Source organism: Meles meles, chromosome 20, assembly GCF_922984935.1.
Source record: "Meles meles chromosome 20, mMelMel3.1 paternal haplotype, whole genome shotgun sequence".
Taxonomy (NCBI): Eukaryota; Metazoa; Chordata; class Mammalia; order Carnivora; family Mustelidae; genus Meles; species Meles meles.
In genome coordinates, this window is record NC_060085.1 from 8,980,704 (window position 1) to 8,994,047 (window position 13,344).

The following is a 13,344-nucleotide window of genomic DNA, read 5'->3' on the forward strand; positions in this document are numbered from 1 at the left end:
CCCGGCTTCCTCCTCGGGGCCTCCTGGCTGAGAGCCCAGAGGCAGCCTGCGCTGGGGCTGGGTGTGGTGGCCACAAGGTGGGGGCGGGGACCCCAGGCCCTCTCTGCGCAGGCAGCAGGAGGGCGGCAGGCCCAGCTCCGCTCAGCTTTTATGAACTCCAGAGAGAAGCCAAGTTTCCTCAGCCCCCTAATGAAACTGAGAGCAAGAGTGAGCTGATTGGAAACAGACCGGAGGGGGAGGACTCGGCCCAGGGAAGAGCTGGGGCCGGCACCGGGGTGCGAGCTGTGTGTGGGGAGGATGCGTGTGCAAGGACCGCGGGGCTGAGCACGCGGGAACGCGGCCTGGGGGGCAGCGGCCACAGCCACGGCCCTGTGCATGCAGGGGCGGGTGTATACGTTTCAAGGGCTCGTCCTGCACAGGAAAGGGGCCCTGTCTCCAGCCAGAGCCTGGGACCCCTTGGTCCCTTTTGTCCCTCCCCCAGACTCACCCCTAGACCCTGGACCAGGGTGAAGCCAGTGAGGCCCTCCCCATGACAGACTCTCAGGAGGCCCCCAAACCTTAGTCATGAAGATAAATAATATTTAACGTAGTAATTGAAAAGATTGCAAAAACACGCGACAAACAGTTATCAGCGCTTTAAACAAAAGATGGGGCTGGGCTTGCACTTGCCCAGCCTTGCCGTGTTCACGTCACCCCTAGCTCCAGCCCTGGTTCTAATCAGACTTGATTACAAAGACCAGCAGTTGGCTGACCAGCCCTGGTGTGCCAATTTGACTTTCTATTTTAAAAAAGTGTAAAAAAAAAAAAAAGATTTATTTACTTATTTTGGCGGGAAGGGTCCAAGGGAGAAAGACAATCTCCAGCTGACTCCCCGCTGAGTGCAGCGCCAGGCGTGGGGCTCAGGGTCACAACCCTGAGATCACGACCCTGAGGTCATGACCCGAGCCATAATCAAGAGTCTGATGCTTCACCGACTGAGCCATCCAGGCGCTCTGCCAGTCCGGCTTGTGAAAGTACTGTGTTAAGACGTTGCTTACCCCGATTGTCGATTGTCGAATTATCTGGTGCTGCCTTAACTTTCTCACCAGAGGCCGGTGCCTCACTCTCCTCACTCTGGTCCTGGCCTTGATCTTAACTCCATTCTCCCTTTTCCTCTGGCTCCTCAGAGCTCTGTCTGACCAGCATCCCCCCCCACCAACCAACCCCATCTTCCATTGCGCCCCCCTCTGCCTCCTAAGTCCTGACGCCCTCTTCTTCCTGCCCACATGCGCACAGGGAGCCCCCGGGCCACGGCGTCGGCGCTGCACTTCCCCTCCACGTCCATCATCCAGCAGTCGAGCCCGTACTTCACGCACCCGACCATCCGCTACCACCACCACCACGGGCAGGACTCGCTGAAGGAGTTTGTGCAGTTCGTGTGCTCGGACGGTTCGGGCCAGGCCACCGGACAGGTGAGTCCACAGGCCCCCAGAGCCCTGCCACAGCTCATCTCTGCATCTGTCCGTCTGTCTCGGGGCTCACAGGGAGAGGGCCCAAAAGCCGGGAGCCCTCCTAGGGCTGGGGCAGCAGAGGGCCAGTTGTGCCAAACACCTCCATCTTCTGGATCTGGGGGTAGGGGTCCATGTGTAATGCCAGGGCCTGTCTGTCACCGTCCAGAGTTGGGGACGAGGGCAGCGGCCGGGCCTGCCTTGCTCTTGCTCGGGCTCTTTGCCCTCCCCTCAGTCTCTGTTCCCCCGTAAGAGTGTATCCGTGATCTATCCAACCCAGCCTGGGCTCCTGGCCTCGTAGCACCCCTCTTAAAACCTCAGGGCTACAAGGAGTGTGTAGGTGCTAGACCGAGAGTTCCTCGCCTTGGCACTGTTGACGTCTGGGCTGTCCATTCTCTGTCCTGCGGGGCCGGCCCGGGCACTGTGGGGTACTGGGCAGCATCCGCGGCCCCACCCACTCAATGGCAGCTGCACCATCACTGCCAGTCCTGATGATCAAGGATATTTCCAGAGTTCAGCGTGCTCTGGGGGCATCACCATTCCCTGGTGAGAAGCCCGGCGTGAAGCAAAGCCCTCCCTCCTTCCCCTCGAGCTGTCATGGAGTCTCCCATTGGCAGAACTCTTAGCAAGAGGTTCCCAGGTCTGTTTTTGTTCTGGAGGGAAGCCCTTCTGCTCCTCAGCCTAGGAGAGACGCTGGTTGCCCATGGAGTTCTGCTGCCCCACTGCCCTTCTCTGTCAGCAAGCCCTAGGGCCCAGGCCCTGGTGAGCAGAAACACGGGCCACTCAGCAAAGGGCTTATCCCAGACAGTGGTGGGCCAGAGGTGATCCTTCAGTGGGACAGTGGTCCTCTCTTAGTCCCTGGGAGAGCACTTGGGTTGGGACAGGGCGGTCTCTAGGCCTCTGGGAAGGTTCTAGAGTCCCAGCAGCACATGGCGCTGTAAGAAGGTCCAGCCTGGAAACCCGTTGTGAGAAGTCGGGAGGGAGGTTGCTCAAAGGCCCGTGGTGGGGAGAGGCGTTCGGAACCCCATTCCAGAGGTGGCCCAGAGAGAGCTGTGGGCGGCCCTTGGCCACACAGCCCAGTGCTGCCTCAGGGCGGCCCATACAGAATGGGCATTTGCTAAGTGCTGGTGCATTGACTTGGGGCAGGGTTACGGCTCAGCCTCCTCGCTCTTGCTGTCCAGAACGGAAGCCGGTCCTCTTCCCTCTCTCCTGTTCTCCCTCCTTCTACTTTCCTCGTCTCCTTTTCCCTGTGAGGTTCTCTCTCGCTGGCTCTGCAGCCCCCTGGCTCACTCAGAGCCTTGCCCGCCTCTCTGGACAAGCTCTGTCCACTTTTAGGGGCATGGAGGGGGAAGTGGCCATGACCCCCGACAGCTACTACGGTTCCTTCAGAGATGACAGCAGAGTGTACGGGAGCTACAAGCCCGTGTCCCAGCGCCCAAGGGCCTTGGGGTCTGGAATATGGATCAGAGAGTCCAGGAAACCCACCTTGCCTGCCTTCTCACCCACAGAGGCAGTTGGGGTTTGGAACCAAAATGAGACTGACCTGAGGGGCCAGTTTAGCCCAAAGAGCCAAAGCTAACCCACAGGACCCTCGGGAGTATGGGTCAGTCTGTCCTTAAGCCTCCTGATGATGGCTGGGTCCTGAGCCTCTCCCTTGGCTTGAGTGTTCAAGATTAAGGGCTCGTCTGGTCCAGAAGGCAGATGCTTGCTCCGAGTAGACCACGGATAAAACACTGCAGGCAGGAGGGCAAGCAGGCAGTCTGGTTGAACAGAAGAGCCTAGCCCAGCTGGGGAGCAGTCTCTCTGGGTTTCCTCTCCTGGCCTGTTGTGCCCAGAGAGGAGAAGGGCGTGTCTTCAGTGAGCCTGCTCTCTGGGGCTTGGCTGCAGGCTCTGGAGGAGGAGCGAGCCAGAGGCCCCAGGCTCTGCAGCTGACCTGGTGACCTGCAGTGGCAGTACCAGGCCGCTCTGGGTCCGTGGCTGCCTCCGGAGCAAAGGTTCTCAGCCTTAGCATGCGCGAGTCACCTGGAAGGCTCGCTAACACACAGGTGCCTGGGCCTCACCCGAGTCTGATTCCCCAGACCTGGGTGGGGCTGAGAATCTGCCCTTCTCCCCAAGTTCCCAGCCGATGCTGTTTCTGGTCGGGTGACCCACTTTGAGAACCATTGATCTAAAGCCTGAAGGAGTAAATTCTAACCTCTTTGAGAATGTGAAGTTACAGAGCATCTTTGCAGAAAGAAAAAAGTACGCATACGAAATTTTTACGATTTGCAAAAGGGTTTCCAGGCACCACCCCGTGCTCATCCTCGGACTACAGCAAGAGGCCCTACTTCAGAAGAGCCAGATCGGTAAAGGCCAAGGCCAAGTGGACACGCCACTCAGAGGAGACACAAAGGGCAGAAGGAGGATGCCTGGTTAGCTGTGTTTCTGACAGAGAAGAGGCCACCAAGTGAACCGATGGAGAAGTCACAGGGCCTAATGGGATAGCGTGACCCCGGGAGGCAGAAAGACCGGTTGTAGGTCAGCCTCAGGCATCAGCGCTGGAGCCGCCAGGCCTCATCTTCATCTGTCTGTTGAAGTGAAGAGCTATCCCATCTCCAGGTTCCTTCTAGCTTTTAACTCGTGAGGTCTCAAGGCACCGCAAAATCACAAGACCTCGGGATTTTTAAAACCTCAACTTGTACTCCAGTCAGAGCTAAGATACCGTAGCCTGGTTGGAAGTAGCTTCCAGAAACTAAATGTTGTAAATTAGCAGTGTTCGATGTCTGGCCGTGTCGGGCTGGGATTGGCTTCATCAAGAGCGATGAGTGATTTAGGTCCTTCTGAGGGGAGACAGGGTCTTGAGGACTAGAAGGAGGCACAGGGCACCCTGCAGGAGCGAGGGCTACCTGGAGGGCCGTGGGTCCTAGCCCCTGGGGGAGGGGGGCGGCAAGCACAGGATGGTGCAGAGCAAAGGAGTGAGGCTGTGATCTCTGGAGACTTGCGTTTCCTGCCCTGCTGGAGGAAGGCAGTTGCCTATTTCTGAAAGGGCACCTGGCACAAAGGGCCCAGGACGCAGAGATCAGCAGCCCCTGCCTGCTTTTGTCAGAGGACCTCTGAGTGGGCAGGAAAGAGCAAGTCAAGGGAACCATTTGGAGGGACAATGTCAGACCTAGGTGCTGGTCTTTAGAGGTGATGGGAGGTGGCGGCCAGAGCTCAGAAGGGTGTGGCCGGCACAGGTCAGACGTGGGGCTCGATGGTTTGAAAGCGCAGCGCGCCTGACCACACAGAGGTGGCTGTCCCCGGGCTTGCTGGGGAGCCTGGGAGGCAGCCTACTTCAAAGGCTGCGGTGGAGGTCATGACCATCCTAGGAAAAAAAGGCAGAGAGAGAGATGGATGGTGATTTAGGGTATCTGACTGGTGCCATGTTGGGGATGGTGTTTTCTGAGCTGGACTTAAAGGGTGTGGAAAGGGGTGTTGTAGACAGAGCGTTCTGCAGTGAGCACGGGTGCAGCCCCCAACTGCTTAGGCTATGTTCTGGAAACCCCAGTTTGTTTGCAATGGGAAGTGCTTGGGAGGAGGGGAACGTAGAGGCATGTAATGGTGGAAGACCCCATCTGGGCTCCACCACAGGGGCCTTGAATGCCCAGCCAGGGGGCTCGTATTTGATGTGACACGCAGTCACTTCTGTGGGAGGGGAGGGGAGTAGCCTGAGTGCTTTTGGATTTCGGGGTGAGGGGTGGGATGAGCCTGCTGGAAAAAATCCCCAGCATCCCTGGAGTGAGAGAGACATGGTTGTGAACTTCGGGCCTCACCAGTCACAGCTGGGTGACTTTGGATAAACCACTCAGCTGCAGAGCCTCAGTTGTGCAAGGGGGAGAATCAAGTTTCCCTTGAATCAGGGTTTCCCCGCCACGGCACTAGTAACGTTTGGATTGTTGGGCCTTTATCCCGGGGGCCATCTCGTGCCTTGTGGGGTGTCTAGCAGCATCCCCGGACTCCGCCCCACCCCAGATGCCAGCAGCACCCCCAGAAGTGGTGCTACCCAACATGTCTCCAGACATTGTTAATGCCCCCTGCTGGGGCAGAATCCACCCTGTCACCCCTGACCCAGGCGAAAACTGCTGCCTCACGGGGGGTGGGGTAGGGGAGCATCGGCCACCACCTGAGTAAAGTACGTGGTACGGAGCCAGGCGCCAAGACGCTGAGTGTCCTTAGAGGACACTGTTAGCACAGGGGAGACTCCTTGGGAGTCTCGTGGTCCTATTCCAGTGGAATCAGTGAGGATAGAGGTTGGGTCGGCTGGAGACATCAAGGGAGTGGACTCCGTGGAGTTTGTCCACCAACAGAAGGGGCCGCACAGGGGCCTCCTTGAGCCTTGCACCTGGGTGGCTGGGGGGGCAGAGCTCTGCCCCTCAAGAGAGGGGACCGTTTAGGACTCAGAGCTCTAGCCCCCCTTCCTCCCGAGCCCAGGCTGCAGGTGGTCATCGAGAGCGCTGCCCAGAGCTCCAGGAAGCTGTGCCTGCAAGAGGCCAGGGACCTCTGTCCCTCCCTGTGGGGCCTCCGTCCCCAAACCCCAAAGGTTGATGCACACAAGGCATACACGGGGCTTAGGGAGGAGATTCAAGTTTGAGGCAGAAGAGGGAACAGAGCCAAGCAATGGAGCTGGCGGCCGGGTTCCCAGGCGTCTGAGGGCCCTGTACAGGGCAGTCCTCTCCAAGAGCCTCGTGGGGACTGGGGCTGGCAGCGACGGATTTTCCTCTTGGGCCGTTCTGTAGGAAATGGGCCGGCACCCCACGATCCTCAGGCTGCCGGAGTCCAGGGCAAGACCCCCAGCACGCGGCGTCTCCCCGGGCTGTGATGTGGGGTAGACGCCCGAGGGCCTGTGGTCCTTGGCTGGGTCGGCCAGCCCCACCCCGGGGGCCCGCAGAGGGGAGGCCTGCGTGTGTTTTCGGGGGACGGTGGGGGGTGAGCTGGCGCATCTTACCTGCTGAGGCAGGTCTTCCAAGAGCACGAGCGTGCTAGGGGCAGCTGCTTAGGTGGCGAGGTGGCATGTTTTGGTACCTAAAACATGTTCCCTAAGAAATAACAAACCACTCGTCGGACACCCCCTTTCGTCCCTCCCACAACTTCAAAAGAGGACCACAAAAAAAAAAAAAAAAAAAAAAAAAAAGAGAGAAACACCTGAGAGACCAAATAGAAGCCTCACACCCTCACCCACCCCGTGCCCCGGAGGAGACGACCCCGTCCTGCATCTTCCACCGGGAGCGCCCGCTCTCAGGAGCGAGCTGGCGTGGCCGCGCAGGGGAGCGTGTGTCTGTGTGGGATGTGCCTTCATGCGTCACTCTATTTATGTTGTTCGCAGCCCAACGGTAGCGGCCAGGGCAAAGTCCCGGGGTCATTTTTGCTACCGCCGCCGCCTCCAGTGGCCAGACCTGTGCCCCTTCCTATGCCTGATTCCAAATCCACCAGCTCTGCCCCAGACGGCGCCGCCTTGACTCCTCCATCACCTTGTAAGTGGACGATGAAACCGAAACCACAACGCCCAGCATCCCTGGCCCATCCAAACAGTCTCCACGGCAAAAAGAAAAACCCCTGCCCCACCCACCGCCAGAGCCCCCCAACCCAGAGCGCCATGGAGCCTCCCACCCGGACAAGAGCAGAGCTGAGCCCCCAGTCACGGCCTCCGGGGCCTCAGTTGCACCAGCCAGCACCCCACGAGCCCCCCCTGCCCACCCGCGGCTCCTAGCCGGGGGGCCCCAGGCCCAGGCCCCTCCCGGGGGCGGGAGGGGGAGCACAGTGGGGCACGCAGGCCAGGGGTGCTGGCCAGGGTGGGAGGGGGGCGGGGAGGCGCAGCCATGCCATCTTCATGCCTGATTGCTGTTTTTTTTCATTTTTCGTTTTTTTGTTTTTTGATTTTTGTTGTTTCGTTGTGCCCCGCTACACCAAAAAAAATTAAATGTGACCACAAGGTGACGCCACCACCATCCCTTTTGGCCTTGCCCCCTCACCTCCATTCCGGGGCCCTTGGGCCTCTAACTGTACAGCAGGCCGGCCCCTGACCTCCTCCCCTTCAATCTCACATTTGGTTTCTCGTTGTTCCTCTTTTTTTTTTTTTCTTTTTTTTTTCCCTCCTCCCATCCCTCTCCCTTTCCCAGGTTGACTGTTCCAAGGACAAGGGAGGGCTCTGGGCCTCGGCTTACTTCATCTCTTTCTCTTCCTCTCTCTCTCTTTTAACCAATGACAAATTTTGTTAAAGGAAAAAGAAAAATCTGAGTTGAGAGGCCCAAGGTAGACCCGACGTGTGAAGGACAGGAGAGGTGGAGGGTGGGCGGTGTGCCGTCTGCGGGCAGAGGGTGGGCAGCGCTTCGGGCGCTCTGGGGGCCGGCGGACCCCAGGCCAGGACTGCCTGGTCCGCAGTGGGAGGGGCGGCCCATCTCACTTTCCTCCGTCTCGCGCTCTCTGTTGCCTTCTTTCTCATGGTTTGAGTTCTTTTCCCCTCTCCATCCTCTTCATACCATCTTCCCATCTGCATCCGCCATAAGACACGAAGTCATGGTCATGGTCATTGGAGGAGGGCAGGGTGGGGGAGGAGGTGCCAGGCGGCAGGCTGGCGGGGCGGGGGGGCCCTGGACAGTATCTGGTGAGCATGCAGTCCCTGGGGTGTATCTGGTAGAGGGTGTGTGTGGCGGGGGAGTCCCTGGCAGCCTGTGACACTCTTGTTCCTTCTGGGGACGTCCACCCTGCTGGGGGTGCACAACCCATTCCCTCCCATAGGGTTCCAGCCAGAAAACCTGAGAAGAGCTCAGGGGTGTTGGGCTGCCCGTTTGCCCCTCAGGCTCCAAAACTGCTCGTGGGCACCCAAGCCCTGGGACTCTGCCAGGCCCTCTAGCCTCCTCCTCCTATGCTTTGGCCTGTGTCAGGCCCTGGGGACCGCGGGACCCCAGGCTCTGGCTCATGCATCAGAGGAGGAGGAGGACGCCTGCTGGGTCCAAGCTGGCAGCCAGCTCCTCTCTCTGCCCCTGTCCCACCCCACTCAGCCCTCCACTGGACCCCTGCAAGTTCCCTGAGCCATCAGCCCCATCCTTGGGACTGCCCAGCGTGGTTCTGTGATGCAGCACCGGCCTGGCTGCCCTGGTCGGAGAGGAGGCCTGGCTGAGCCGGCCTTCCCTGAGCAGGGTGGGGCCGGTCCGGCTGAGTCCCCAGCGTCCCGCCCTCCCAGGCTCCCGCTTCCCAAGACCCAAGAGAGTCCGTGGGAAAGCACGGGTGCCTTGCTTCAACGAGAGCTAGCCTCAGTCCTGCTCAGTGCCTGCTTTGGGGACACGACAGGGTCTATGGGACCTCAGCTAAAGCCTCCAGGGCCCCTCCCATACCCTGGGCCCGGAGAGAGGACTTCTGGCTGAGGTGGAATACTAGGGGTGGGGGACAGTGTGTGCTCCTGGTCAGTGAGCGAGTGATGGGACCCCCTCTGGCCTGTCCTTCCCACTGCCAGCCCAAGCCCTGGCAGCACGGTCTAATCCAGTCTCTCCCTCTCTCAGCAGCCCCGAAGGGCAGTGCCCGGGCAGGCCCCAAGGCCTCACGGGGTCTCTCCCTCTCTTCCCTGCCCCCCACAGCATTCGCAACGACAGGCGCCTCCTCTGCCAACCGGTTTGTCAGCATCGGACCCCGGGACGGCAACTTTCTGAACATCCCACAGCAGTCTCAGGTAGGAGGCCCCACCGCCGTGTGGGGGTGGGCACAGGGGTCAGAGGCGGGGCGGGGGCGTCATGGGCGTGAGGGAAGACGCCGGCTCCTTGAGGCCAGTCTGGGAGAAGGCGCTAGGGCAGGGCTGGAGGGCCCAGCTGAGCCTGCCTCCCCAGGCAGCCCCCAGGTCCCCTGGCTAATCAGCTAATTGGATAATTAGCTCTGACAGCCCCGGCCCTGGGGAAGGCGGCCAAAGACCTGAGGCTAGAGGCGCTCTGGGCCAGGCCTGGTGGTAGCCCGAGGCCCCGTTAGGAAGAGGACAGCGTCTGCCTGTTGCTCTCCTCCCTCTCCAGCTGGAAGCCCTGGCCCCCAGCCCTCCCTTCTTCCTTGGCTTTGGGTGGGCTGGGCAAGGGGTGGAGGAGGGACAGAGCCGTCCCGGTGGGCTGATTGCCCAGAGACTCTGGCACCCAGGGTAGGACAGGGCCTGTTGCCACCCTGGAGGCCCCTCCCTCAGGTCCCCTTGAATCCCGTGAGAGGGGAGGCCGGGCTGTTGGAACCTCCAGTCCAGCTCCCGCCTGTCCCCGGTTCTCACAAGGAAAACTCCAGCCCTCCCGCTGGAATGCCCTGGATCTGGTTTTGTACAGGCATCTGTGCTCTCGCACGCACGTGGGCCCCCTCCTCCCTGTGCCTGTCCCCCAGAGGCTGCGACTAGCCCACAGAGCCCCCAGGCCTTGGGGTGCCGGGAGGACCCACCTCAGGAGCAGGGTGGAAGCCGGTTTTACAATGCCCCAGGCTTTTCGGAAAGATACATGCCAATACTCTTTCTCTTTTGCACATTTTACCAAAACACCACGCTGTGAGCCCGAGGCCTGGAGGCTTTCTCCGGCCCAGGAAATCCACCCCGGCCCAGAGCCGCAGGGCCGCCCCTTGCTGCTCCTGCTCCCTTACTGCTCTGAGGCCTGAGTCCAGAGAAAGTCGGTGGATGGAAGTTTTGTGTGTGTGGTTTGAGGTTTTGTTTTTTTTTTTCCCTTTTCCTTTCCCTCCCTCAAAAAAAAAAAAAAAGAAGAAGCCAAAAAACTTTGTCAAACTTCAAACTTCAGAGCTCCCTAGTGGCAAGGAGGGGAGGGGAGGGGAACTTCAACCCCCTCCAGCTTCCCACCCCCTTTCCCCAGAGTCACGTCTGACCCGTCTGGTTTCCAGGAGCAACCAGACATGATGTAACACCCAGATGAACTTGAACTTGGGGGTGTTGAGAAGAAAAACAATGGCTCCGAGCAGGGGCTGGAGCCAGCCCCCTCTGCTGCTCTGTGCCAGGGAGGCCGAGAGAGCCCTGCTGGCAGAGGGCGGGAGGGGGTGCCAGAGGAAGGGACAGCGGGCGGGCCTCCCCTCCTGGCTCTGGGCTGGCACCAGGCGGCAGGGCTCCATCGCTCCCACCCGCCCCTCCCTCCCTCCCTCCCTCTGCCCCAGCGCCTGTAGCTCCAAGCTCCCCTTTGCTTGCTCGCTCTTGGGGACCACTGCCTCTTGGGGACCACTGCCGTGAGTCCTCCCTGCTCACCCTGTTTCCGCCTGCCTCCGTGTGCTTTCCCTTCACTTTCTCTGCTCACTTTGCTTAGACTTTGGGGCCAAGGCAGACTTTGAGGCAAGTTTGGGAAACAGTTTTTCTCCCCCTTGTTTTGTAAAGCAGCCTGAGCCCCGGGCCCCAGCAGGCAGGTGTGTCTGGGGGTGACGGTGGGGGAGACTGGAGCCGGACAAGGCCCACACAGCCGAGAGCCCTTGGGCCTGGGGGCAGGCAGGCGGCTGCAGCCCGCGCAGGGGGTACAGTGGGGGGTGGTTTCCACAGTAACCAGTGACTTTAGCTGATCTCTGGAGCACCAGATGGAGTGAGAACAATAGAATGAGGGAAGAAAAGAGAATTTTAGCAATTTTGTCATTCCCTGGGCAGCGCTTTTTACTTAGTTTTAATCAATTTTGGACCTGGCTCAGGAAGCAGAAAGGGTGAGCAGAAAAAGCCACTTTGTGCTTGGCAGCAGATGCCCCCCCCGCCCCCTTCCTGGGACCTGTGGGGAGGCGCTGGGGAGCTATCCTGGAACCACCTTTGTCTGTAACTCCGGCCTTGAACCGGGGTCTTCCTGGTCTGCGGGGCGGGGGGCTTCCCAACCTGAACACTGGTGGTTTTCCTCCTCCTGCGCAGCTCCAAGGGAACCAGCCTGGCACCTTGGTCTGGTCCGACAAAGAGGGGCCAAGCGGGCTCTCCATGTCCCCGTTGTCATCTGCCTCCTTTCCCTTACAGGGAAGGGGCGGGCCAGTCTTACACGGTGGCGCTCTAAGGGTTCCTGTGTTGTCTCCCCTTGGGAAGGGGGTCCCAGAGAACATGGAGGTCTTAGACTGCAGGGATAGGGGCTCTCCCAGGCGGCTCCCTTCTCCTCAGGCCAGGACTGGAAGCCTAGGGGCTGGCTGCTGACTCAGCTCCCGCCGAACTCGGGGTGCCTTCGGCCTGGGTTTCCCCCGTGCAGTGCCAGGTATCCCGTGAGCCTCCCTTTAAAGACCTGTAGTTAGTTGATGGGCTTGGACCTTGGGCAGTTCCTCCAGGAGCTCCGCCACGGGAGGGCAGGTCTCTGGGCGTGGGCCAGCACATGGCAGGAAGTTGGGCATCTCTGTCCACCCAGTAAATGCCAGCAGCACCCAGTCGTAACAACCGCAAGCCCCCATTCTTCTAAATGCCCTCCATCTGCACCGTCCAGTGGGGCAGGTGCTGGCCATGTGTGGCTGTTGAAGTTCAAATTAAATAACTAACTAGAGGGGCACCTGGGTGGCTCAGCCATTTAGCATCTGCCTTAGGCTCAGGTGGTGATCCCAGGTTCCTAGGATCGAGTCTCACATCAGGCTCCCTGCTCAGCGGGGGCGGGAGGCGGGAGTCTGCTTCTCCCTCTCCCTCTGCCTCTCCCCCTGCCTGTGCGCACGCTCTATCTCTAATTAAAAAAAAAAAAATGTAAATAACCAACTGGAGAAAACTTTAGTCCTCAGTGACAGCAGCCGCATTTCACTTGCTGAGACGCCACATGTGGCTCGTGGCTACCACACTGGATAGCGCAAACAGGGAATGTTTCCATTGTTGGAGATGGTTCTAGGTAATCTTCCAGGCCCTTTTTATTTTTTTTTAAAGATTTTATTTATTTATTTGACAGAGAGAGAGAGATCACAAGTAGGTAGAGAGGCAGGCAGAGAGAGAGGAGGAAGCAGGCTCGCTGCAGAGCAGAGAACCCGATGAGGGGCTCGATCCGAGGACCCTGAGATCATGACCTGAGCCGAAGGCAGAGGCTTAATCCACTGAGCCACCCAGGCGCCCCTTCCAGGCCCTTTTTTTTTTTAGTATATGTGCTGCCGAAGCAAGCACGTTCCAGGCCCTTTTTAACACTGCAACTCCATGTGTTCATCCCTCAATAGAAGGTGGCCCGTGGTGGTCCCAGACCAGAGCCTGAGGGGCGGGTCCAGCCAGCGGGCATAATCCGTGCGGCTTGAACAAGTGGGTTTAAACACCGACAGCTTTCACACGCAATGCCGTCAGGACTTCTGGCTTCTTTTTTTTTTTTTTTTTTTAAAGATTTATTTATTTGACAGATAGAGATTACAAGTAGGCAGAGAGGCAGAGAGAGAGAGAGAGGGGAGGAAGCAGGCTCCCAGCTAAGCAGAGAGCCCGACGCGGAGCTCGATCCCAGGACCCTGGGATCATGACCTGAGCCGAAGGCAGAGGCTTTAACCCGCTGAGCCACCCAGGTGCCCCAGGACTTCTGGCTTCTTTTGAAAAGCTGGCCCATCTCGCCGCCCCGGGGCCCTCACTCCGGCGTGGCAGCCTTGGCCCTGGGCTCCCTGAGAGCATGCCACATGTGGCGGGTAGGAACATCGACTTGGAACCGTCCCGTGTCCAAGTCCTGGCTGGGCAGTGCGGGCAGACCTCGCCTCCGGCAGGCCAGCCCCACTCTCCCCACCGGGCTCTGTGTGGGCTTGGAGCAAGGATAGGATGGGCTACTACCCAGTGCCAGCTCTGTGGCTAGCTCTGCTTAGCGTTTCAGATCTGTGACCCAGAGCCTGGGAGGTGCCCTGAAATACATTTTCAGGGACCCCTTTCTGGCCTCAAGGGTAGTAGTAGGTCTGCGCAGGTCCTGTAGGCCGGAGAGGAGAAAAGCTCCCTTCTCTCCCC

At 59.4% G+C, this 13,344-nt stretch overlaps 1 protein-coding gene across 8 annotated transcripts in view; it reads left to right on the forward strand.

Annotated features, from left to right (window-relative positions):
* Positions 1-13,344, forward strand: part of NFIX (nuclear factor I X) — a 97,127-nt gene that overhangs the window by 80,075 nt on the left and 3,708 nt on the right. For 6 of the 8 annotated variants that reach the window (XM_045990009.1, XM_045990011.1, XM_045990010.1 and 3 more), the window contains 3 exons: positions 1,276-1,451; positions 6,829-6,976; positions 9,077-9,168. In XM_045990009.1, coding sequence (XP_045845965.1) covers positions 1,276-1,451; positions 6,829-6,976; positions 9,077-9,168 — 416 coding nt within the window. The remainder of the gene's footprint in view (positions 1-1,275; positions 1,452-6,828; positions 6,977-9,076; positions 9,169-13,344) is intronic. The other 2 variants (XM_045990008.1, XM_045990007.1) reach the window with 1 other exon arrangement.